This window comes from Varroa jacobsoni, unplaced genomic scaffold (assembly GCF_002532875.2).
Source record: "Varroa jacobsoni isolate VJ856 unplaced genomic scaffold, vjacob_1.0 scaffold_1224, whole genome shotgun sequence".
NCBI classification, from domain to species: Eukaryota; Metazoa; Arthropoda; class Arachnida; order Mesostigmata; family Varroidae; genus Varroa; species Varroa jacobsoni.
This window is the reverse complement of record NW_019214126.1, coordinates 18802-45871: the sequence shown is the minus strand read 5'-3', so window position 1 is coordinate 45871 and position 27070 is coordinate 18802. Positions and strand designations below refer to the sequence as shown.

At 39.6% G+C, this 27070-nt stretch overlaps 1 protein-coding gene and 1 long non-coding RNA gene across 21 annotated transcripts in view; one reads left to right on the top strand and one right to left on the bottom strand.

Annotated features, from left to right (window-relative positions):
• LOC111267802 (uncharacterized) overlaps window positions 1-27070 on the bottom strand; it is a 53098-nt gene that overhangs the window by 14317 nt on the left and 11711 nt on the right. For 8 of the 19 annotated variants that reach the window (XM_022846302.2, XM_086971451.1, XM_022846296.1 and 5 more), the window contains 3 exons: window positions 24186-24512; window positions 23550-23877; window positions 9583-9712 (listed from right to left, as the gene is read on the bottom strand). In XM_022846302.2, the coding sequence (XP_022702037.1) occupies window positions 9583-9712; window positions 23550-23877; window positions 24186-24512 (785 nt within the window). Of the gene's footprint in view, window positions 1-286; window positions 1817-4627; window positions 5245-9582; window positions 9713-16965; window positions 17029-23549; window positions 23878-24185; window positions 24513-27070 lie in introns of those variants that run through there. The other 11 variants (XM_086971453.1, XM_022846307.2, XR_002684840.2 and 8 more) reach the window with 10 other exon arrangements.
• Window positions 15859-27069, top strand: LOC111267803 (uncharacterized). Of its 2 annotated transcripts, XR_002684845.2 has the most exons (3): window positions 15859-15934; window positions 25731-25907; window positions 26461-27069. It is a non-coding gene; the product is annotated as an uncharacterized LOC111267803 (long non-coding RNA). The 2 variants fall into 2 exon arrangements; XR_015313963.1 differs by lacking the exon at window positions 15859-15934 and having other exon boundaries at window positions 25671-25907.

Below are 27070 nucleotides of genomic sequence, written 5' to 3'. Positions count from 1 at the left end.
TCAAAATACGACAATTTTTACCTTTTATAAAAGAAAAAATGTGGTTAGTACGTTAGATATAAACGACACAATGGTTTTAGTGAAAATCGATTAAGGTCGATGATTGTATTTCACGCCTTTCTGCACTAGCGGGTACTTTAATGAATAAGAAACAAGCCGCCTCGAACACATGGCAAAAAAATTAAAGCATATAAGCCGATTAAAATTTTTAAAAAATCTCAAATTTTCTAATGCATAGATGATACTAACTAATTTGTATTCCTCCGAGACATCAAAATCGCGTAAAGAAGGTCAAAGAAACAGTCAGAAAATTTATTTGCCTTGCAGCGTTATTAATTCAAGAAGACTTAGTGTGTAAGTCTTAGTTTTTATATTGCGTGCAAGAAAATCTAAATATAGTAACTTAATACTTACAAAGAACAATTCTGGCACTCATATATTTTAACTGCCTCATTTCGTCTTTCATTGCAAATTCGATGTTAGTAGATAAAATCAGCTTTGGAAGCAATACCCAGCCTTAAGAGAGAAATAGTATGGTTTATAGGTCTTCCTTCTATCTTAACGTATAATAACGATGTGTTTTAAACAAAGGAACACAAGGACGGTTTCTGACTGTGATGACTGTTACAAGCGAACCCGGTGGACTTTGAAATTGAGCAACTTTAGAGCTTACTTAGGCTAGAATGATGATTTTTTAATATAGTAATGTTAAAAGGTACTACCCTTTATTTGTATTATCATTCTGACGTCATATATTTACTATGCACATTCCCATACGCAGTTTCTCTATCTATGGCTTCCTAAAGTAAATCGATAATCGGACATGCTTGCCCATTAGTTGCCTTTTTTAGGACATGAAAAGCCTCTAAATCATACGGACGTAGGACGGAAAAGTAAGCGGGTTGATGCCAACCTTTGCTCAATCCATCAAGTAACTGAGGCATGACGATGAAGTCTGGCATTGTCGTCAAATAACGAGACCGCGTGTCTTCGGTTGCCGTACCAGAAGTCCATGGGTCTTGAGATAACGGGCGGCATTCTGTGTTTCATTTTTGGCGAGCATCTCATAACAGCAGATGCCTCTGATGCTTATCACCTTACATCCAAAACCACTCGACACCGTCATCGAACTCCATTTCTATTTACTGCAACGCCATGCGCTCGTCTTGTTTCTCCACGGCTGGATCGAATCATGTCGCGCCTATGGCGATCGTGGGTTCCAGTTGGGTTTTCTGTGAGATAAGTCCCCCAAACTGTACATGGAATACATCACACGTGTTGCCGACAATTTGCGAGATATCCACTTCTTACTTGGTTTTCATATCTTCGGTATTTGGCTTGTAATTCTGTGATACCTAACATGTGAAATGCTTATTTTGACGAACAAGTTTTTTAGAAATCTAAGCTTTTCGTGAATGACCTCTCCGGTTGCGGCAATACGTTCTTGTCTTTCAGGTCCTGAGGTCTGACTGCTCCCTCGCTGGTCAGCTCCTGAAACGTTTGCGCCTAATATCTTCACCTATCTCCAATAAATTTCCACAGCGCTGTGGCCTTCGAGAAACAAAAACTTAACTACTTAACGTTGGTTTTCGAGGCAAAACGAATTTTTTTCTCCTAAGCTCTATCTCTCATTGACTTAACCGCTTTCCACTCACAAGTTTCTAGAGAACTGGAGTATTTACCAGCCAAATGTCGTCTGCTAGCGGCGCTCGGTGGCGGCGACTAGTCAATTTTCGTCTGCTAGCGGTAGTTTAAAAGTTACTCAATTTTAAAGTCCGCCAGATTCGCTTGTAACCAATATATAACATCGGACAATCTGTAAACGAAAAAAAGAGAAAGCGAACCAATAAACAAAAAGTTGCATTTTTTAATTAGCCATTTATCCAAAGAGCTTCAGTAAATATGTTTAATAGTAAACATCGAAGACGCTTAGACAAAAAACCTGGGCCATAAGTTATCCACAAACTTAACATTTCGATTTTTATTTAAAAATGTGGGAGTCATTTTGTCATGAAGCGACTAGAGTTTTTGTATTACTTCGATAAGAAGGGCCTACTGTGCATAGGTCGTTAAAAACAGGTTAAAGAGGTTGTTAAATGTATGCATGTTTCACCAAGAGTCGTATGTGATGACGTGACTATGCAAAACCAATATGTCACCATCATTACATGCACATTTCCCCTATGCGTTCTTATTTTTGCAAGAGTTAGTATAGTACAACTGTGTTGCTAAAAACGAGTTATCGAATTACGTAAGCTCTATGATGCAAAGAAGATACTGACTGTGATGAAAGCGGGTGAGTATTTTAGGTCGTTTGTAGAAGGTCGGAAGTCCGAACCATAAACTTGTAATAACGCTATCAAAATTGTTTTCCAGGGAACCTAAAAGCAGAATAGCTCATTGCATCTATTGTCTTTTGAGATCCGAGTATGGATAAAGTATTAGACTGTCATTTGCACCAAGCATGCGGATGCGTTATCTCAGTTGCCGCAAGAAACCTAGGCAGTATAATTTACGACACACCGGAAAATGATGAGAGTGGCCTTTCGCATAGGTGAGAGAGTTCTGGGGTTGACGCATTTTTTTTATTCGAAAGCGAAAAGGCCGATGGTCACGTTATCTTCGACAGCCACAGCTGGAAGGGCATACTGAATACTACTTGGGTACGTCGTAGAAAATGGTTATCGGAAAAAACAGAACGAGAAATCATAAAGATATTTCACCCTTGAAAAAAGTTAGTTTCTTTTGGTCGCTTATCACAAGGTTGGTCCAGTGTACTGGATCGCGATCACCTACCACTTCCTACCTGAAGGGTAGAACTATTTTGCAAGTACCTATTAGCACGCTACGATTGGACGGACGGATTTGTCGACAACAAGTTTTAATCGAAGTTTCCAGTTTCGAACGCGAACGATTAGTGACGCCTTACTCGCGTGCATTTGCGGGGCATTGCAAAGCCCTTTCGGCTCTTGAGAAAGCAGAGCTAGGGGCTATCTATTCTATGTCAAGAACCGTCGAGCAACTACACAATGCTTTCAGCTTCAGAGCCAGAAGCTGACGCTTTACACAGGGAGTTTCAACTGCGACGACCAAACTTAAAAAAACTAAATTATTGGCTTAATTTGTTTGTACAAAATGAGAATTGGGGGTCTACTTATGAGAGCACGTTGAATCAGGATGAACTAGTTAAAAAAGGATTGTACAGCTTTGTTTATGCAATCAGGTGAACAAGTGATCGTGTACCAATTCGAGTTGCAAAAATAAGCCTCCTGCAAGCAAGTGCTATTAAAACAGCGAAGAGGTGGAAGCAGTAGGTTTGACGGAAGACTTTGGTCTTCGCTCATTCGATAGTTAGATCAGGAATGATGTCGGACGACTTTTTATGAATGTAATTTTTGATTTAGAAGAAAATTTAACATATTGGGGACCAGGCAAGACTTATTGCGTAAGTCACGCTTTAAATTTCTATTTGGCGTTCGGGAGTCATATTATATCCATACCCAATCCAAACCGGGCGATGGCGTGTGTGAACCGATGAAAGCTTAGTTATTGGGTAGACGGACTAAATGAGGCAGCCTCTGCCATAAATAGATGAAATCACGTGAAACACAGGCGGATGCACGTGCTGCGCTAAATTTTGTCAAGGATTTCTGACAACGGTCATTAACGTAGTACACAAAATATTTTCGGCGTTCACAACGTTTCGCGAAGTACTGCGCCAGCTCTCACCGATACCTTGTCGGTGTTTTAGCATTACGAAGGCCTGAACTAGAGCACTGGCCATACGTATTTTCAGATAAAGCTTGCGCCGTCGTGCCGAGTGCTAATCGAGCGGCGAAATATGGTGAATGGCGTTGAGCCCATTTTTATGCTATTTACTTGTTAGGTGCTATAGCTATCGGCTCAGCAACGGATCTGGGACGATTGATATTTAATTGCTGTTTGTGGAACATGGCAAATTTACTAACGATTTAAAGGAATCTAGCTAACATTATGGGTTTATGTATACATAGTACAACATCTAAATCTTCTTACGGTTCGCTTTTAGGACTGTGCATAGATACAAATGTTTTAATAGAATGTTCACATGTATCAGAAGTGTCGTTCCTTTTCAAGGTAATTGCTGTTTGTTGAATTTAACTATTATTTATATCAATTGCGGGTCTAATTTAGGACCTAAACTGTTCACTAATCACTTTTGTATCAAACGCTTAGGTGTATCACAAAACGACTTCTTAAGCATTTTGAGTTATTTGAAGCCTTTTAAATCCTAAAGCTATTGAGGGCCTTAAGATTTGCCTCATAAAACCCTTGAGGCAACCCCTTCAAAAGTCTTCAGAATTTTTCAGAAACCGCATGAAAATTGATAATAACATATACCGCCGACCTCGGGCAAAAGGGGAAGTATCTGATTTTGTTGAGGGTTAGAAGAAGCGGTTTTTTTTGTTAGTACCAAGAGTGACAAACAAGCGCGTGCCCGTCACGACAAATAGCTCGTTGAAACCTGCCCAATTTAGATGCCGTACCATCTAATGAACACAATTTACAAATCAGAGCTATGCGTAGTGAATTGCATAAGCAAGTAGCAGGAGCTTAAATGAAAAAAGTGTCTATAGAAAAAAGTATCTTTTCATGGTAACTTGCGGCTACTTTACTACTAAGCACATTTTATTTCGTCTGTGTGAAGTTAAAAGCCAGTAATATCTTCAGTAGAGGCAATCTCGAATGACGACCAGCTATAACGTAATAGCTTTTTTCCATAATATAGTTTAAACACAGTTCATGCTACACATTTTCTGGTACACTTGTTCATTTAATACAATTTTATATTCCTGATATATCAGCGTTAACAATTCTGGTAGTCCTCTCGGGTTTGCAACTACTTGTATGGACGGCATCGTTTTCAAATCTTGTAGAAAATGGAAAAGAAGTTGCTATGGTCAGTATATGAGCAACGAAATTATCATCACGTTCTATGGCGAAAAGCAAGCTTTTTATTCGAATTGACCTAATTAGCTTTATCTCCGCGCAGATGTGTCCAGGATGTGTCTGCAGTAAGCCACAAAATTATGTTGAATCCAATCGCTTTAAGGGGTCGTTTTCGGGTCGAAGAGGTACGCTAGCTGACACCGTTAGCTGAACTGAGATAGGATAAATAGATCATTACATAGCTTTCGAAGCCATCCATCAGATGACGCTTAGGACGTTTGACGTTTACTAATTTACATTATTTAGCGTAGATTTCTGAAATAGATTTAACAAGAAAATGTTATAAACATAAATGTTACCAATTGACTGATTGTTTTTATGCTCTGGAAACAAAGACGAGTTTCCGGGCATATTTCTTTCCTAGTCCAAATCAGAGGTTTAGTTTGTTTTACATATAGAGATTAATGTCAGCCAAATTTTCTCCCAGGAACCGCTTGCACAAATCGACATGTTTCAAGTAATTTTAGATTATGACTCTGCATGATTGAGCATCAGTTTCACCTTTACTTCAGGAATATTGGTTTCACGGCCCTGGTCGATACACGCTAAATCACATAGCCTCGCAAGAAAACATCGAGATCAGCCATATCGTCGAACCAGAACGGCCACTAGATGTCGCTGCCGCGTATCCAAATAAAATGGCCTGAGAACCTGGTTCTAAGCTGATTAATCATTCCCAGCGCAGTGTGGCAAGCTGAATAGGACGGGGCAACCTTAGTGAATCCAAAAATTGTTCGTATTGAATATTTTTAACAGGACGGTTTCTAATATATCGCAACAGAATCCGTCATTGGTTGTTGCTGTCGCTGTCAAAAAAAAAACCCCAATGGCTTTCTCGACTCATTATGAATAAGGTTGTGGTTTAATATTCTCAATATATAGTTCGGTCCCCCTATAAGTCTCAGATGCGACTAATTCATTTATTTACATAGCCCCTCAGCTGAGGACAGGCTTTATTTAAAAAAAAAAATATATGGTCAAAGAAGTGGCTAGCGCGTACCTTGCGCTTTAACATGTTATCAACTTATGACAAATAGCGCTTATAATAACACTCGATCCACGATTATTGAGTCAGCTGATTATAGATGTGGAAATGAATTTTTCCTTTAAAATGATCCGCGGAGTGTTTCTCGATAAACCGAGTTGTTGAGTATAGCGTCGCATTGAAGTCATTGGATGTCAATGTGACGCTGCTCCGAAATATAGCCCTGTTGCCACTCGATGCGCGTCACTTACGGAATGTTATCGTAATAAACCTCCCAATCGGATAATATAATAGGTTTTTATAGAAAATAAACGTTAGTCCAGACTGTAGCCTTCTATCACCACAAACCGAAGGCGCTTCTGCGTTTATCACCCGAGAATCTGCTAACTTCGTTGCGTGTTTACAACTACAGGGAAGGAAAGACGAAGGCGAATATTTTGTTTTTTTCCTTAGAGCGTCAAAATCAACGTTGGTTTCTATTGAAACATATCGTTTTTGTATCGAATCTCTACTTTTGCCTAACAACGTCTTTATTAATCTGACATATTTGGTGGCGTATAGCGGTTACTTCGTGAGTTAGCCACAAATCGATCATGTGAATACATTTTTTTTTCGTGTATAAGGAACGATTAAACGGGATTTCCGGTGAAAAAAGACATAGCGTAGTGCAACCACGGAGAATTGTATGAGCTTTTGCACAGTGTCAATACGACTATAAGGTCAGGGTCAGCGATTGGGTTCCCTCAACAAAAATTTATCGATGCCATCACCAGTAGATAATTTTCATAACAACGTATATTGTTTTGTAAGATTCACCGTTCTGAGGAAAAGCACAATTTTGACGAAACTTCAGAATAGTTTGACGAAACAAATTTTCAATCTATAAGAATGTTGGCGTCCATGAAAAAGAATGGCCTAAATTCGGACGCTTAAATTTGCAGTCATTCAATGTAGATATCAAGCTTCCCACGTGCCTGCTCTATTATAGGAGCAGCGGTTCTCTTCAACGACAGCTGACTGACTGACTGTCGTGCACCTGATTCTGCTTCACATCAGGCAATTTACATGCAAAATCGTTTGGTGTACTATAATATGTGCACGTTGGTCACATCGCTCTTCCTTGTAACCTTTATTACATTCGTGATAACGCTACAATCCGTCTACGCTTTCATGTAACGCGCAGTTTCCTGGCATGGACGGGAAGTGGATGTGTACCGGTATGCCTCATTGTCTGTCAATCACTGAACGGTACGTACGGGTAATTATAAGTAAAATCGATCCCTTGTTAGAAACAAACGTTTACCATGCAGGCCAATTGATCTGCTAGAACTCTTCGTGAGATCGTAGCGGTTGATTGGCGACAACTATCTATCGCGCGTTAACCAACAGAGACAAAGACTGTTCCTTAGTTTTAAATTGTCCCATTCAATTTTATAGTCTTTCACGTACAAAGCCTTCTGCTTCTGCACGATCGAACACTCGTTTAAAAGCTGAGAGTACTAATGATTCTATTCATAATTATTTTCACCACAACACGATAGATTATTTCCAGAAAATCTAATAAGGAAAAAAGTAACTAAGTACCTCGTTTGACATAAAAACTTTTAGGAAAAATTAGAAAACATTTGCTTTATACGAAAGCCAGTTTGCACTTAGAGAGCATCTCAGCGAATTAAAGAAAAAAAAGCTGTTGATACTGAAGTCGACGAGGTACACGAAGTTGATTGCCGTGGTTGTTCAGCGTCATGTACATAAAAAAAACTAAAAGCTCGCTGACAAAAGGTCTAGGGATAAAGGTACACAGTCGTACATGTGCACAGATACATCCTCATTAGTAGATGTCATTAAGAAGCATCGTGCTGCTGATTTGATTCAGCTAGGGCACTGGGTGTATTTGGCGATTGACTCGCACAACTTTTTATAGAAGTTTATTGTATAGTACCTACAGCTAAAGCTTTAATGGAAATAGAAGTTATTTCTACAAGTACTTTTTTTTGAGCATGAAAAAGGTCAAAGCGGAACAAATCCACTGCATCCACTCTATCATCCCTTTCTTCTTTCCTTTCTTATCAAGTCCTAATAAATTCGCCATCTCTTATTAGAGCATTGAATATGCGCGCAGCTTTCCTTAGGTGCGATACACCAAATGATATAAAATGAATGTCAAATCCCAATTGTCAAACCTAACCATAATGATATACAAAACTAATGTTCAGAAGCTCTGTTTTTCCTGATGACTATATAAACGAATATAGATTTATTAAGTTTAACTATAATTCAATAAAATAAACTCTCTTAAGCATAAGTGCTCTTATCCTTTATTCTTTTGCATTGACATTTTTCGATCAACTCCTCAATTTTGGGCAGCGTTTTTGTTGTAATTATTCTAAACTGTTCACCACACAATTTTTGCTATGGCTGTGCTCTACAGCTATTTTGAAACTTAACAAAAAAGCGTGAAAAGTTCATATATGAATTTCTGCGTATTTTATTTATGCAGAGTGGCTTCTCAGTGAGACGATATTCAGTTTCCTGCTGTTTCTTCACACTGCAAGGAGGTAGTCTATGAGGATACCCTTTATGAGATTAATTTAAAAAAATGTTTAATACTTTTGAAGACATTTGGATTTACCGAGAATTTATGAAAAGGCTTAAGGGCAGGCCTGCTTGTAGAGAGAATAATTATCACCTTGTAGAGTTAACTTCGCAGCTTCGTTTCACGCTTTTTCAGTTAATCCGTTATCTCATTGCAGGCAATCCATTACCATTTGTCCGCAACATTAGCGCCAGTATCCTGTCCCCTTTACCGTGATAGTCTCCCATGTTAGTTTGATGTCTGTTTAGTTTTCTGACGTATTACGTTAAAACCTACTTCAGTCCAACTTTAATGCTCATAAGAAAACTGATAATGTAAATTCGAACTGAATGTTTAACCTTTATATTTCTTTGCTGATATAGCGATCAATTGTAATTAATTCGTTATCGCGCTATATGTATTTAACTGCCTAAGGAAAGATCTGGTTTTAACCTCAGAACTTCTGACAAAGGCCAAAGTATGCCTCGGTAAGGTGCGGTCTTCAAAGCGGCTAGTTCGGGTGATGTTTTTTTTCGTTTGTCAAAAACAGAATGTAGACTATTGTGCTGAACTTTACACTCAGTGTCTTATTGAGCACTTTTGTCAGATGTAAGCGAACATGCACTAACACAGTTCTCTAGCTATTGAACATGTGCGGTTATCCATTAAACATTCACTCAGCTCCCCCATTTTTCCATTGTAAGCTATTAATAACTTAACAATTTAAAATGAAACACTAATGGTAAAAATATGAGAAACAGGTTATTTAAAAAAATCAATTTTCTGCCGAACTGTTTTATTCATTTATCCGTACATGTTCCGTACACGAAGGTGGCGAAACGTAGGAGCTCAGTATAAAAATTCAGCCCTCATTCATAACGTAATTTTCACAGTTCGTATTAAAAAATCCACAACCCGTCAATAACTTCAGAAATTCCTTAGTATAGACCTATTAAACAAACGCATAGATTTCCATATGATTAAAAAAGGCTTAGATAAAAGGGTAAAAAAAGAGCGTTAAAAGGTATCTTACGTGGAGAGTGTGATCGAAGTTGCTGCTGCTGGTAGCAGTTCCCAAAAAGGAAACCGATTATCTCCTGAAATTCCTTTCATCCAATAAATTGCAAGGAACACTATTTCGCATATGAACAAAGTCAGACGAACTGGAAAAAACGGAATTCAATATTAGTTTCATGGACCTTAAATACGTTGGAGTTTACTGCAGGATATTTGTTCGCCATTAAATCTCTGGGATTAGGGCTATAGAAATAAGTAAATGACAATGACCCCTAGCAGCGTTGAAAAGTTAAGCAGCTCGTCGTAGGGACAATGTGTACGCCATGGGGTTCCCAAATTTTCCAACCACTCTACCGTATGTTAGCACAAATAGCCTGACAACTACTGTAGACTGTTTATGATTGAGTTTAAACGTTGCATTTAACGAGTGCGGCGGGTAATTCAAAAAGAGGCAGGGGAAAACATCGGAAATAAAGCCAAATGATAACTTGTCGCAATTTTTTTACATTTTAATCCTTTTCAGGTAACGAGAAGCTTTTTGCGATAACACTTCGATATTAAGCTTTGTCTCGCTTGCCCCATAAACGTAACTTGTTTCCCAATCTTCACATTGGCGCATGTTATCAATAATGAAATAGGTTGGCAATCATTTGCTCTTAAATCAGCAGATAGGCCAACTTGGATTAGCATTAAGCGCTAGAGGAAGCAGAAATTATTTATTAAGCAAAAACAGATATCCAATCGGTGCCATCTTACAATAAAATGCTTTATAGCTATTACTTGACGGGGATAAATTGACCGAAAAACTTCTCTTCTCCTTCGCACCTTTGACGAAATTTAGTTCAGCGTATATGTACATATAGATGATCCGGCGGTCACGTATATATATATATATATAAGGGACCTGTGCAATGACCAGGTCCTTTTATTCGACCTTGACTCACATCCTATCTATAGCTTAGACGACAAGCCTGGTGTACGTTAACAGTTACACCGTTCGATTGAGCTTCAGTGGTTTCTTTAGAACTATACTGTACTTTGTTCCCATAGAATATACAATTGCATTATAGCGATTTCATTTGCCTATTCTTATGTTGACGAATCTGACTTGGCTTACACCTAAACTAACATAATCTATCGTTCGGATTACAGGTTTGCATTTTCTGCAAGCTATTTTGTTGCAGCTGTTATTGGGCTAAAATTAACGAACGTCTTTTTATTATTAAGCTAAATAGGCGAGATTTTGATAGATGGCCCCCTCTGTCATTTTTCGGGTAACCCCAGAATCCCATCAGCGTGGAACTTTTGTGATTTTTGCATTGAAGCTAAGTTGATTAAGGGAACTTTGCAGAGATTCAAACAGATGATTATCCGACAAATGTATGTAGTACGGTGCCGTCATCGGCTGTTGTCCTGCTCGCCTTTTTTTTAATGGCTTGTTGTAATCTTATTTGTTGTTGACCGCAGAGGTCCGAATCAACCATTTTGTCAGGCGACGACAGCATATAAAGCACGATTCCTTTCCAATAGCACTGTACATACAAGATCGATCGATCGATCGATCATCTTGTTCGGTGCCGGTCCGACTTGTGCTACAGACTGTGGGGTGTATTTTCATTAGTTTTTTCGCACATTTTTACCGTACACGATCATTTTCTTTAGAACCGGTGATCAATCGCTTTAGAAATGGCTCATTTTCATTGTGTTTCAGTAGAGTTTTGCAGGTAGAAATACGATCGAGTAAACTATTTTCATCAGTTAACGTGGCACCTAATAAACATCAACCTTCTTTTTGTAGCCAGTTTTTTTCGAATAGTTTACAACTGTTTAGTCGTGAACGTTTAGTTCCTTGACGATGTCATGGCTACTTTTGCGTATCGATTTTACTTAATTCATCAGCTTTTTCCTGCAGCTTGTCGGCCGTTACGAGGAGCGTCCCTCATATCGAAATTTATAGGACGAATGCATTAGAATTATCGTTAGGTCGTTTTTTAAAAGCATGCATCCTGACGGCAAGCAGGACATTTCTTGTATGGGCCTGGGCTGCGTCTGTGCTTTTGTCGTAATAAATAGATTGTAAGATGTAGTAGTTCTTATTCTTTCTTACTCAACCTTCAAAGCGGCTGTCGAACGACGCTGACCCACGACGACATGTTGCAAAAGATATGTGATTTAGCTATAAAAGCGTTAATACTTTTTCGGCAACTCGACATACTTTGCTGATTTACCCAGTTACGTTGCTACAGATACTTGATTAACCTATTTTAGTAATATGTTACGTACGACCTAAAGTTAGTCAGAACTCGGCGGAATTGTCGTTCCCTTCTATTTAAATATCCCGCTCAGCTCATTATTTTAGTGCAACTAGTACACTGGTATATTACGATGAACTTATTATAATACTCGATCCACTCTTCTACGCGAAGAAATAGGTGATATTGCTTTCAAAGTTGCCACAGTAGACTCAGGCCAGTCTTACTCCACTTAGCGTATAGCCATTATCTAACCAACAAATCGCCTTATCCAAATGCAGGTCCCAAATATTCCATTACCTCGTTAATAGATAACTTGACTTTTGATGTAAACATTCTCGTAACGAACACGAATCAGTGTTCTTTCAGAGCTTTTCCACTATAATTAATAACAAATCTAACGAATTCTCAATAATTCTCATTATAGCAGTTCCCCTGGCCATGTTTCGTTCTACGCATATTATTGTTCCGTCGATTTCGATGTAAAGAGGGCTACGTTATTTAGTCTGCTGTACTAATGCCGTTAGCTCCTACCGAAGTTTTTCGGTGATGTTCCTACTTTTCAGACATACTGCTCCCTAACTGATTCTGTTCGATCTCACTAGAAATACTGATTAATGCCATATATCTGAATATCCTTCTTTTTTTTTTTTGTTTTTTATAGCCCCTTATGTATTATACATTAAAGTTCATAAATTGCAACAGGCATTGTAAAACTGAAGTTTCCGAAAACATTATTACCCGCATTACTTAATCAGAGTATCTTCACCTTAAGCTGGATTAACACTAACTGAATAAATACATACAAACTAACACTTCATATAATACAACTTAGTCTATAAAGCGCATTCTGTTAACGGCATTTTCCTTGGACATTAATTTTCGTGATATAGGCGCTACGATAATCTGCAATACTCCGGCGGCTAAAGCTGGCACTTCATATCTATTAAATTACAGAATTATAACCTAAATACCGAAAATGTGGGAACTCAGCAAGAAATGGATCCCTGTCAATTGACTTTAGGCTTGTTACGTTTTAGTTCGACAGTAGTACCGAGTTTATTCGGACCCAAAGCGATGATAAAAGTGGTTTCAATGGACATTAGAAGCATCCTCTATGGCAAAAATGAAACAATTAATGCAAACCGCTCTCTCGAGTTGCTCGGGAGACCCACGGAGTGTCGGCATACTTATCGAAAGCTCATAGCCTGGTTACTTGATGATAATGCCAGACCTTACCGCACCGATACCTTGTTGGATTCAGCGAACGAATATTCGACATGGGTTTCAAGCCACTTTTTCCTTTGACCCAAGTCTTCGTGATTACGGGACTTTTCGTGCCCAGAAAACGCATATAATGCACAAACAGATCCCACTATTATTTTGGATGGAGAGGTTACATATGGGAACTCGAATGCTATGTATATAAAGAGGAAGAGGAAGGTAGAGAGAGAGAGAGAGAGAGAGAGAGAGAGAGGAAAAGCGGAAGTTCTATTCTATAAAATCCTATAAAAATTAACCCAAAATTTTGATAGTTTGAGAGAGTTTTATGTAACATTATTTTTATTTATATTCTATACTTAATATATAGTGTTCTTCAAGTGTACGTTTTCAGAAATAGATTGCATAAAAAGTTACCATCATTACGATTCATTTTAGCTTTAACGATACGTAACCTTCGGTTCTATTCTATTATTACAAGACTAAGAAATATATGTATGTCCCACATAGTAAGATCTAACAATAAACGGCTAAGAAGCGTGTGTTTATTACCGAAACTGACCGCAGCAGATTTAAAAGTATCACACACGCTAATAACTTGCGACAGATATTAAGGGAAATGTAACCTAATAAAGATTGAAGGCGTGGTGTCTATTATCGAGCTAAACACTGACAACAGACGGTCAGCGATCTAACTACATAAAAATCAGAACAGACTAAATCCTTTCCCTAAGAAAACTAATGTGTAACGCACGACAAAAACGAAGTACAGGTTGTATTTGGCATCGTTTTTTACACAGGACGAAGGAATAACTGAAGAAAACCAGTAAGATCACTGCGACACGATCATTAAGCACTTGTCTCCAAGGGAAAAAACACAGCGGCTTCTCTTGGCAGGATTGACATCGCCATCACCAGTATGTTTGAGGTGTTCGAACTAAACACGCTAGCCCATAGAAACATTAACAGCCTATACATACATAGCCTACGTAACAGCAGACAATACATTAAATGTCCACCAAAAACGGTTCGAGTCCATCTTATAGCAGGCATTGATTCCTAATTTTAAACTTTGGAACAAACAAAAGATGCCGTAACCAACTCACAGAGGCGCGCGCTCTGCTGCGAATGTTCAACTTAATAGCGTACATGCTCGATATTTTTTTAATCGTAGTATTTTGTTTTTGACACAGGTATAACAATTACTACTATATGTTGCATTGTAGTAATTATAAAATAAGATTGTTGACGCGGTACCCAAAACCGATCTGTTGCACGCATCCTAATTACCAAAGGTGAGACTCAATCCCAAGAAGAACGCTGAAACGTGAGTTTGATGAAAAAATCCTTCTGGCATACCACCTCACCAGACCGCAACTATCACAAGAATAGATTCACCGAAACGCTTTCCGGAAACAAGCGAAAGCAAAAATTGGCACCACTGGCATCCGATAAAAGACAAGCGACCTATTGTCAGACTTGGCCTCTGAGCAGATACTCAATGCCTTACCGCGCGTGCCCATCTCGTCGGCGCGTATAATCGCTGGCTAAACGATGTGGAAGTGTCAGTCTAAGCGCCAAGGGAGATTTCTAGCCTTAACTAGGGATCTCTACATGAACTAATCCGCAGCCGTCGTATCAACACGAAGCAAATGAAAAAAACGGAAAGGAAAATCACGCTAGACTGCCGAATGTTACCAGACGAAGGCAGCCAATTTCAAGCAAACGATGCAAGTCTAACTGCAAGCAGGGACGCTTCCACTCTGAGTTTACCATATAAACGTATGATATTCTAAACTATAATACGACAGACGTCAACAGAATCAACTCGGTTTAAAAATATTATGTGTATGTCACTGTTGGGCATTCACGAGAATGTCTGGTAGATAATGGGCCACAGTTCCGCTGTTTGCTGTACCCGACACAACCCACGACGTATCCCAGTCATTTAGACAGTATGGTCTCTAATGGCGCATGGTAGAGAAAATAAGACGTCGCCAAGGCGATAGTGCGTTTCTACGTAACAAATTTCTCGATTTCTGTGCCACGAGCATATAAAATAAGCATACTGGGGAAACTGCTAGCCGTATAAAAGCACTGTAACATATCGCCAATGGCAAAGGGTAAAGAAGCTTGTTTTGCAGAACCGAAGTTATTTAAAGGAAATCATAGAATGTACGAATTGGTAGCTGATCTACTTATTGATCGATCGGCCTCTTTTATTAACTACAAGCACTTCGGTGCCGATAACGTACACCACCCTGCTGTCCGACATCGAATCAGTCCTGATAAAAGTTATTAATACAGAGTGGCGTGCCTTTTCTAGTAGTAAAAGTGATCTAGGATGCTACAGAGGCTTGCAAAAAACGGGTTAGATAACGATTTTCTACAAGCCTGGGTTTACTCATTTTGGCATAAGTTTGATTTCGTCAGCTAAAAATTTAGGCGTCAAAGTCGAAAGGCGATTTAAGAAGAAGCGCTTAGTTGCGGAAGCTTTGATAGCGAATCCATAACACAGCTCTTACGTTTTTCAATTTGGAAAATCGAATCAACTGTTTATAACTACAATGTTCAGTGAGTGTGAGAACGAATTAGCGTCTCGGGACGGTTACAAATGACGTAAAACCGGACCGTCAGCTGCCTCATTGCGAAGATACGCAGTAACGTCCTAACCCGGTATATTTATATTTTTTGTGTTTATCGTTTCCACCAAAATACGAAATCAAATGCTTCGTCTCATTATTTTTCAGTCAAGATCAACAAAACAATCGTAGAACATTTGAATTATTTGAGAGCTATCCTATAGACCTGTTTCCAGTCACAGCTCCTGATAGTGAAACGTCCCAGATAAGAAGCGGAAAAGGTTGCTTTACTTCGCACAACGTATACTAATAGGTGAGTGGTTTTGTGTATTCAGTTATCTCTGAATATCAGTTATCTCTTATATCTGACAAGATGAATAACACCTGATCAGACGACGATGTCAGAAGTATCGAACGCCTCTCTATAAGAGTTCCCTAAAAAATTCTATGGTGGTATCTAGAAGGTAATCGATGATGTCAGTAAGCGATGCACAGCCATTGAGACTGAAATTACTCCGGTGCACTAGGAAAATGAGTCCTTCCACGATGGTGGTAGTGAACCGGTTAAACAGGCTGCTTGCATTCGTATAGATACAATTTACTTGTGGATGAGACTATCTCTAGTCCTCCGTCCTAAGTAATTCGGCACTTAGAGCATTACAGATATAAATGATATTGATATATATCATAGGCTTGCTCTGTTCAGTAACACCCACAGAGACGTTCGTGCATTTGCGGAGCGGGCTGCGGCATCTCTATAAACTTACTGTTGCCGTTACATCCAGACTAATGTACGGCCGGCTCTTATACTATTAGCGATGGTCAACTACTTACCCTTGACTACAACTTTGTCCACGCATCGTTACCCTATCGAAAAGGATTAAAGCCAAACAGCATCATTAATGAATTGGCCTCATCAATCAATCAATATTAAGAATCTTATTACTTTTATTATCGATTCCTTGCTAACAATTATTTCGAACAGTATTTTTGTAACAGTTGTCAACAAATTAAAAAATATATTTATATGATAGGCTTTTCTAGACGTTCCAATCAACTCAATGAGAACACGTACACGCGCACGTTTACCAATGCGATTACGTGCACAGATATAAATCTGTGCGTAAATTTTCGGATACGAAACACTAACGGGTGTCCCGTTTACTATGCCACATATCATTGTGACCACAGCCGGGTTATCTTCATCCATCTGGCTCGAAGTCTGAACCGAGGCACATTAATAGTAACCGTAACGGCGACGTTATTTTTAATAATGTTTTAAATTGAACGCAATTTCAATTCGCCAATTAAGTTAAGCACTTGAGGTTATTACACCATGGAGGTGGTAAGTTGAGTACCCTACCCCCCCCCCCCCCCACACACCGACTCCGTTACGTAGCACAATACCTGAAGAGGAGGAATAAGTAACTATGTATAAATTGATTTTAGTGAAAAATAGCCAGGGTTTTTTTTTTAATATTTCCATGTTTCTCCAGGCTTATAAAATTACAGACCGATAGCAAATTCGATATTTTCAAAAAATTTGTTCGCCTTCATAACTTTGACATCTCCTGCGTAACCGAAAAGTGCCTGATTCATTACGATCAGTCATTCTCTATTACCCACTATTACGCTTTGCACCCATGTCGCACTGAACGACAAAGTTATGAAATAGTTAATTATTTACAATATAACTTCCAATTACTAACTACCCATACCTATCTTGATTAAACTATAGAAATTCTTGTCATTACTTGCATGCAGCGTAATAGGCGCGCCACAGTAATTTGCAGTTATTCTAATCCTTGTGATAACTCGCGATCGCCCGTTCATCTTGTTGAGGTTACATCAGTAGCTCTCTCTACCGGCCAAACCATCTTTCTCCTAGAATACCTCAATGCCAACCTATTACTATTTTTTATTAGTATATATTATATTCTAGCTTCTGATTATCACATCCCTGTTGCAAGGAGTACCTTTTCCCTCTCTTTGGGCCTTTCCCTCAATCAGAACTCTCATCACACTTTACATTGACACTTGTCTCAGGCATGTATGGGTCGCCAGATAGGAATCGCTAGCTACGATTTAGCCACGTGTTTTTACATCCTGTAGCCTATCTGATCACTACCCTATTGCCACTTATGATTTTTCCCTTTACGTTTACACATTCAACCTCTAATTAGCGGAACTTGAAAGCAACTTTTCATGACCATAGACCCCGGCAAGGAAGTTGATATTCTTCGATCGACCCTTGTAGGCCACTACGTACTCCGCTGGTTTCTAAAAGATAAAATACATGTGGAACCCAAAGATCCGTAATGAATTTTTCAGCTTGACCTTATGTGCTCTTTAATCGATATTTTATCTATCCTCGCAAAAAGCTCTTTAATAACCATTATATAAAGATGACTGAGCTAGTATAAAAGACTGTTTTTCTTCGATCAAAGCTGCAGGCTGAATGTAGCTCTTCACGCACACATCCGGACTTGATCCTCCTATGCCCTGAATCTATCTTAAGCCGCCCTTTCATCTTCATATTCGCAAATGTCTGTGGTAGCTGTAAAGCCAGTTATGAAGAAGCACCACTATCGACGCTCTTCAAGGCCTCTAAAGCTAGTATACATATTCTAGTAATTCTTTTAGCATCCGTATACAACTTAAGCCGTTCACCCCGATCTGCTCTTAAAGAAGCCGCTGTTATTCTCGTTTGTAACAGGAAAGATCCAAGAGATGATTTCCAAGACGAGATTCACCTATTACAAACTCATAGTTAATAATTTTTTTCCTGCAAAAATGTTCGAACAACGCATACTCACTCTGCTTCGAATTTTCTGTTATCAGATTGACCTCCGAAAAGTCTGTTTCTCTGAGATGGGCTTTTCGGCTGTCTTTTGCTATGATAAGATGCGTGTCATCTGCAATTGGAGTATCCTTTGGTGTGGCCAAGGCTTTCCATTATCTAAACCATGCTGCCCTCATATGTTCCTTCTAGAGCTTTCTGACGATACCTGTTTATGGTCCTCTTCAAGACAACACCTCAGAAGCTCTGTCTACTTTATTACAACTTCTTAAAGGTGTCAGCCAAGGTTTTATTCTAGGTGCCACTTTTTTTGCTCTACTTCCTATGTATTGAATCACTTCAAATACAAACTGCGAAGTTTTACATAGTGGGTTGTCTCGGAAATACCCACTGCATGACTGAGCCTTTTGTAGGCCGAACTTTGCAAACAGCAGGTTTACCTTGTGAAGGGTCAGCGCCGATATAACATAAGTTACTACATGTCATGGCTTTTACCGATTGTTAGCTATACGGTGTGTTGCATCAGTGAGAAATGCTAACTCCATATTATTCGCCTTCTCGTCTGCTTCGCCCCAATGTTTTCGTGTTGTTCGTGGGGGTCTCTCCCCCACTTCAAACCCCCCTGAACAATTTTGAAAATATTAACCCAAGTTTATAAATCTTTCTCTTATTCCCTACTACGTATTCGTGTTGGGGTGAGCCATAACTGCTAAATAGGTAGTTCCCAAATTTTACAAAACGATGTCCTTCTTGTCATTCTTGGAATTCCCTGTACCTCCTTAGCCTCTATACCATTCACTCTGCACTGTTCTCGACATATTCCAATTCATTAACTTCACCTCTATCTTTTAGCTTATTAGTCAGTCCATCTGAGGTCTTACTGCATCAACATTCACGGTGTCTACCCCACACGTTCTCGTGAATATCGCCTACGCTTCTCACTTTTGATCTCCACTGCCAGTGTTATATAAAGGCCAAATTATTACTTTCGTCTAAGGCAAAACTCTCATCTCGGTTCCGTTAACTTATTACTTAGCCTTGTCACTTCGCCTATTGAAAAGCTTTTTCAATTATCTCCTCCCGAAAAATCCTGGATAATTTCTACCCCCTGCGCTTTCATTATGGCTAGTCCCGTACCTTAAACAGCTTACCTATTTCTTAAATAACCGGCCCTGTTCTCCTGTTAATAATGCTATTGTACTATTGGCATTAGTAGTAGTCCCGTTTTACTCTGCTACTTCATATATCCTTCCATTAAGCCCCTACAACTATTACGTACTTCAGTTATGGATGCTGTAGCTTGTAGTACCGGTATCATCAATAAGAGTAGGCTTTGGGCTGAACGTGTTCGTACTATGTACTCAGCAAGACTACAATGGTACCTCAGGTTTCGTGTAAATTCGAACACAATATTGAAACCAGGCTAGCATGGAAGGGCGAAATTTCTCAGGACTTCCTGCAAACAATGAGGCTTCGCCGGAAGATGCCGAGAAGGAGAAAGAAATACGATCTGTTTCTTGTATGGTGTCATAGAAGAAGTTCTAGATGATTCCAGACGCTACACACTAAATAAGTTTAACTACAGGCACGGTGTTACTGAATGAACTGGAAGTTTGCCAGTGCATACGTACTTTGCTTATCTTTGGAAAGGAGACTGTTGGCGTCAGGTACCCACAAAGGCTTTTTCCATACATGACAGTGATCTATAAAACTGCAACCAAAACGCTACGATGCCCATTTCAGACATCATTTCAGGCCTAAGGCTTCATTTCAGACGACCGAATCGAAATTGTTTACGCAGCATTCAAGAAAGTCACGGCAAAAATCAAAGATCTCAGCCAACATAGACGCTCCGTATCATGCTGCAAGCAAGGGCTAAGAGAACTGTTAAAGAACACCTCAGTAATGTAGCCGATAATGATTTCAAACGCATGCATCCAGGTGTGAAGTGTTTATCAAAATAAAAAGGAAAAACGTTTATAGAACCGACACCTGGAAATGTTAGTTAACACGAAAATCCGTGATCGTTCTGTCGTAGATTCAGCAGCTTTCTAAAACGTTTTAATCTCTCTATGCCGGGGGCAACAGTGACCATATGAATTTACAATGCCCCATACATCAAACTGGACAACAGGAAGGATCAAAAAAAGTTCGAGAGGGGAATATTAATCAAGTTTACCGCCTCTGTAATCAATCAGTCTTTATCCTGGATCAGCTTTTAGCAGTATCTACGGCAGATCAAGGTCGGGTTACAGAATCCTTAGAGTCCAAAATAGCAATGATGCTGATCGTTAAAATGACATGACTTTCTGTTTGCGCCTAGCGTTATAATTGATGACCAAGTTACATTGCTATCGTAGCCAAATATCGAAGCAAGCGACCCTAATTTAGTCGAATTTCTAAATAAGAGTCTCCTTTGGCGAGAGGATATTAGGTCAACATGAAGGCCGGGAATGCCTTTCTAATTATTAGCACCTAGAATACAGGTGTACCTGTGTTTTTCCCATTAAGCCGCCATTCTCATTAGTTATTTAATATGAGTAGTTTTTTGGATGACCGTAGACGGTGTCAAACATTTTTTATGCCTGGTATTCCTGTAGTAGATACCTTCTTACACGTACCTTAGACGTCTGAGTTTGCCGAAGTAACGGCTCGAGCACTCGCTGTCAGCGGTTACTGAGGTACTTGACCGACCTTTCTCGGTAAACATTGCAACTTCACGAAATATATCGGCTAAGATACGCTGTATACATAGACCACCTTACTTGGGTAGAGAAGTTTAACCTTACGTAATTTCCTGATGATCTAAATGAACAAATTTTCTATTTCCTTCGAGGTAATAGTCATTGACTTCCTGCTAGCAACCGTTTTACAGTAGACCTTTTTCTACGCAGTAGAATCACTTTCGAGCAAGTAATAATATTACTATTATTATTCCTATGATGAGCAACACTACGGTCCTCAGTGTGTCCATTTGGCCTACGAAAAGATATTCACCCAATACGCGATCTGCACGAACAACGTACAACGCATATTGGGTGCCTGCTGTATAGGCTGTTTTCGAACACTTGAAGACTGTGACTGGCGTTATTAACAAATATGATTTATCGATCTTCACGCGAAACTCTGACCGGTTTATGACGACGCATCAAAATGAAGTATCGCATATTAGGCCAGCGAGCTAAATCATTTGTACAAATATCCAAATCGAAATTTTCAATATATGCTGAATGTGGCAGAATACAATATCTGTACTTCTGACTGATGCCATCCGAAGCATTTTTTCGAGACGAACTAGACGAGCGCGTGCGGAAATCTTTTTCGTGACCTAACAGTGATAGCTACCTCCTGTAGCTCGAATTCGTACATAACTGTCTCATCGTAGGATACCCAGCAAAATCGAACGTTAGAAGGAGTCTCGACTTAACTTTCGCAAAATATGTCATCAAAATAGGAGAAAGTTCTTAGAAGTTGTTTGCTTCATCCGGTGTCACTCTAGGTCTATGTGGTCTTCGGGCTCTTTACATACGTACCTTAGATGTGATATTACCGTCGTGCTCTTAAGGTTATATTAACTGAATAGGATATATCTAAGCTTTATACTCAAGCAAACCTGCCTCTCGACTATCGATGAATTTTATTAAGTACGCAAGCGAAGCACGTAATAGATATTATCTTGCCAACGTTAACTGACTAACACCAGTAAATTCTAAATTTTTAGACGGACCAAGACGTGCCTTGCTGTTAATTATCGATCAGCATATCTGTGTAATAGTTCTATATGGATTGCAGTTACGAGTAAGGCTCGGTTTCACTTTAGGCATATGCTAAGGGCTTTTGCAGTTGTTTCCATTGCCGTGCCTATGGCTAACCTGATCTATTTCTGGAATATCTATAGATCATGAAGTCGTACAATCGCTCACGTACTAAATTAGAACATAAGTTAACGCCACTTCTTCCGTTAATAGAAAACGCAGCGGTATTGCCCGAATTCTAGCCGCAAACGTATTTTTCATGTATTTACCATCTCTTTTCACGACCTTCTTCCACCTACTAACTAACTTATTGCTTTTCATTAGAAATTTTCGGGTCTATTGTTGACAGGTTCGTTTAGCCAGCCTCTGGGACCCTTGTAGGCAGTCAAATGTGAGACTACTAAAATTTCATTTCCTAGTATCAGAGAAGGTGGTAATCAGAAGGAGCCAAATCTGGAGACTGTGATCAATGTAAAACGATTTTGATAGTTTTTACCATATGCGGCCTGGGATAAAGGATAACTTCGTATGTCAGAGTTGCGTAACCTCGCTCGCTCGGTGCAACCGGACCATATACAGATTCTTGTCTGTCTGTTTTTTCCACGCATTTAGTCAAAACAGTGCCAGTGACAGCAAATGTGGATCATGCTTTTTTTGTAATGAAGATCTGGGATAAGCTGGAACGTAGGCATATTTCTCGTTCCCTTCTTTGTGTTGATATGGTTTTCGTCACGAGTAATAATTCAATGTAAAAGCCATTCACTCTTATTGTTCGTTACCGGTTGTCGGGTAAGCCGCTGAAGGTCAATGCGGAGCTTTATCTTTTGTGTCTCGGGCTTATGGCTTCTAATGGCTGAAAAATACACTCGATATGCCTAATAGCAGTCTGGGGTTGGCAGCTCATGTTCTCGGCCAATTCAGCGGCTGTTTGCCACCTGAGGTGCTCGCCGGCTTCGGATGGCCGATCGGAGTGAGGTACGCTCGCCTGATTTGAGATTCGTTTTTTTGAACTTAGCAAACCTCTTCGAGAAGTCCTCCTGCATAGAACCCATTGGCTATACCCGGCACCAATATCCCGGCATGCTTGGGGTGGCTTTTGATTTAGGCATCAAGTAAAGTAGAGCAGAGGTCAAAAATGTACATTTGTCTTCACCCGAAACCTGAACTCAACGTGAAATTGAGTTCACTGGACGATCAATTTCTAGAAAAGTGAGCGCTTTCAACTAGTATATAAATAGTGATAATATATAACGAAAAATTAAAAGCAGAGTAAAACGACCATCGACTATGTTTCAACACAATAATAGCGATGATCAATTTAAAGGATTCGCGCACAGAAACTGTACGTATAACTTTTTTGGACGCTAACTTACCTTTGCTATTGGCTTCGTGTATGGAAACAAAGAAGAATAGGTATGTGAAATGACCCGCGGCACCTGCAAGTGGCACAACCAGAATGTCCGGGTCAAGTCTCAAAGCGCAAGTCATAACAATCAGAAGATGAAGCAGCGAGGAAGCGACGATGATAGAAATAATCGTGGCTTGGTTAACCGTTATTACCAGATCTGCAACAGCGTTTAGACTGCTATGCTCCTCCAGCCGATACTCCACACTTAGAGCCCCATATTGAGCGCCTATGGCCACCGAGTATACGATAAACACCAGAAGTGGTGAACCGACAGAGCTTAATGTGCCCTGTAGCTGAAATAACAGAATTCCAATTTTACGTACGCGAAATTTTGAAAGCGGAAAAAAAATGTCCAGCGTCATAGTCGCGTTTCCCGGACAAGATCACGACAGCTTCACACTTTGAAAGCGTTCGTGAGCCCGTCCAACCGCTGGTCTTAATAAGTCCATCCTAATTCTTAAACCTTTATAAGCTTTTAAATCATTGCAGCTGTTATCGCATAGCTACTTTCATTATTGCTCTTAGGGTTACGCAGATCAGTTCTCCCATTATGGCTGACTTAGACAAAAACATCCGACATAACTTTTATTTGAATTCTTACCAGAGTAAACGCAACTTCCTGCAATATTGATGGTGTCTCGTCGTACATAGTTAGCAACGATTCCCACAGGAACGAATAAGGATTATTCCCTGATTGGTTTTGTACACGACAATTTCTATCGGAGCTCGTATTGATGGTCGCTATAAATCTTCCACGTTCTCTCACCACCATTGGAACTGTCTGAGAAGTTTCTGAGTATAGAAACAGCGTTTGCATGGCACCAGTAATTCTACAGGCGCTCATCATAGCAAGAATTGACATCAGTGCTAAAGCTACATGAACCTGCCGTTTTAGGTACTCTTCCTTATGTAGCCAAGTGTACTGCATCTGGAAAGTAGATCAAAGGAATATTTTCATTAGACGCATTCATTGAAAGTCGATGGCCTACTGAAGTTCCCAAATTACGTCTTACTTTTATTTATTAATCAAAAAAGAGTTATTCTACAATATTTACCTGTAGTAATATCGATTATTACAATGCTAGTTAGACATATTTACTAAGAGTATATTATATGGTCCGAGCTCTCTCTTAACGTCCAGCCTAATCGCTGCCGAAACCTCGTAGATGCCTGAAACTTGGGCCTTTTCATGGTTGGCTAGCTATTGGCTCTCACTAATGGTGTTGTAAAAAAATGTTGAAAGAAGTTCGTGGTTCTCCCATTTTTTCTAAACTGCCTATCTCGTTCAAGTCCGTTTCTGCCGTCGTGCGCTGTTTGACTAAAAATTTTTAACAAGCGGCTCACGCTACAGATTACAAAGTTATAATTCATTCTCTGCCAAATGTTTGTCATCATCCTTTGTTTTTACACCCAAAGGAAATATGTTGTCGATATTGCTGAAAGCACCCATTATAATTACACAATATGCCGTCATCTAATCATCGATTGCTTGCGTTTATAAAGAAAAAGGTAAACATTTTGACCGCTGTCAGCGTCATTTGCAGTATTTTTACCCAACAGGCGGGTATCACGAGGCCACTTTGATATCTTTGCTTCATGATGTAACCACAACAGAGCGTCGGCGGTCTTCAAGCATCTGGAAACACGCCAAGAATCTCGTTTTCTAACGTGACGCTTCACGGCACTGTGATATTTTGAGAAATCTGCAGAACAAATACGAAGTCTTGGTTCACTAATTGTTGACAGCAGTTAGAAGGCAGCTCGGTTAAGGGTACCGCAAAAGTTCCAACCACTGATTATTAGAGCAGATCTTAAATTTCTACATATGGTTGTACCTGTGGAGCGCATACGGGATGCTAATCACATCAAGACTTTATTAAAAACTGATTTAAAAGGAGTTAGTCAAATGAGTATATAAAGCCTATTGTTAAAATGGCGTCCAAGGAAATTGAGGTTTAGCGGGTTGCTATATCGGCGGGGTCCCACACTGATCAAGCCACTAAATAGATTTGCTCTGTTGCGTTTAATGTACGTAAACAGCATTACTCGAACCCTCCTGAAAACACATGACAGAGCGCAACAGGTAACGTTATGGTCTACGGGAAAAGCCTTATATTTTGTCAAACTTAAAATGTTATGTTACAAGCGAGGTAAACGTAAACGTCGAGTCTCCAAAACCAGCCGTCTCGCCAAGGATAACATCAATGCGCTCATCTCAACGAGAGCTATGGAGGGCCCAGGCATGAATCAAGCCGGCGGAAGCCCATATCCCGCACAAAGTAGGCCTCGACAGCCGGCAGACCAACGTCAGAACCCGTTTCAGGTGCGTATAAGTGTACGACATAAAATAGAACTATCGTGAAACCGAGAACAATATCACAGTGCTAAGCTTCGTCTATCGTTGCAAAAAATCTGATGCCACTCTGTGCAAGCTTGCACTGTTTGCTGCCATTGTTACAACCAAAGAAATTTTGGCAGTTATATTCCTTTGTAAAGCTACGATTGAGAATATGTATTTAAAAAATCAATAAGGCATTGTGCTGTATATGTTGAAGACTGCATTAACCTACAAAACATAAAAACGCGCACATTCCAACCTAAGTGGCCATAATGCTGGCAAACTGTTATAGAATTATACCACAATAGCTTTCGGTATCAAACTAGTGTTGCAAGACCTTCTTCTGTGTCCAGCAACAGCCAATTAAATCAATTTTATTATTTCCCTTTCTTTTTTTTTAACAAATCCCTTATTATAGGAAACATTAGACTGGTGAATACGTAACGTTCAAATGCTTTCTTCATTCTGTATGACTTCACTAATTGTTTATTTCTATATACCATTCAAAAATTTATCTCTGTGTAATTTGATTGTGTAGCAAACGGGATTCTACCTGCTAGAGTTGAAGCTTCAAGGATGAACGTTCTTACTGAAAAAACGCTTTTCGACACCTACTTCCTCTTCACCTATTTGCCGAGATCGAAAAGCTGACGACGCAGCGCGCAACATTTGTGCCATATACGGTGTGAAGACGATCTTTGGAAGAATTGTTCACACCGAATCTAGACTGTTCTCTCGCGTTTAGGCCATCAGTGATTGATAAGGGCTGCTTGAGGGCGCTCATAAAGAAGCACGGCAAATGTATAAGTCGTAGGCAAATGAACCTCGAGAATTTAAACACTGTAAGTTCAAGTGCGCTAAAAACTAAGTGCGCAGAACAGATCCTTTTCTGTGAGTATGGAACCGGGTGACACGCAGCCAGCATGACGAATTTCTACAAAAAATCCCAATAAACTAGATCCCCATTTTGAAAAAATAGTATAACTTGCGTTCTGTGGAACAACCGTAAGAAAAAACGCTCAGCAAAGATTTGCCCATTGTCCGATCGCATTAAGCGCACGAAGCTATCCGACAGAAGAGACTCAGTAGGCGAAATAATAATTTTTTTTTCGCGACAATTTTATGCCACACGTGGCAAAAGTCAGTGA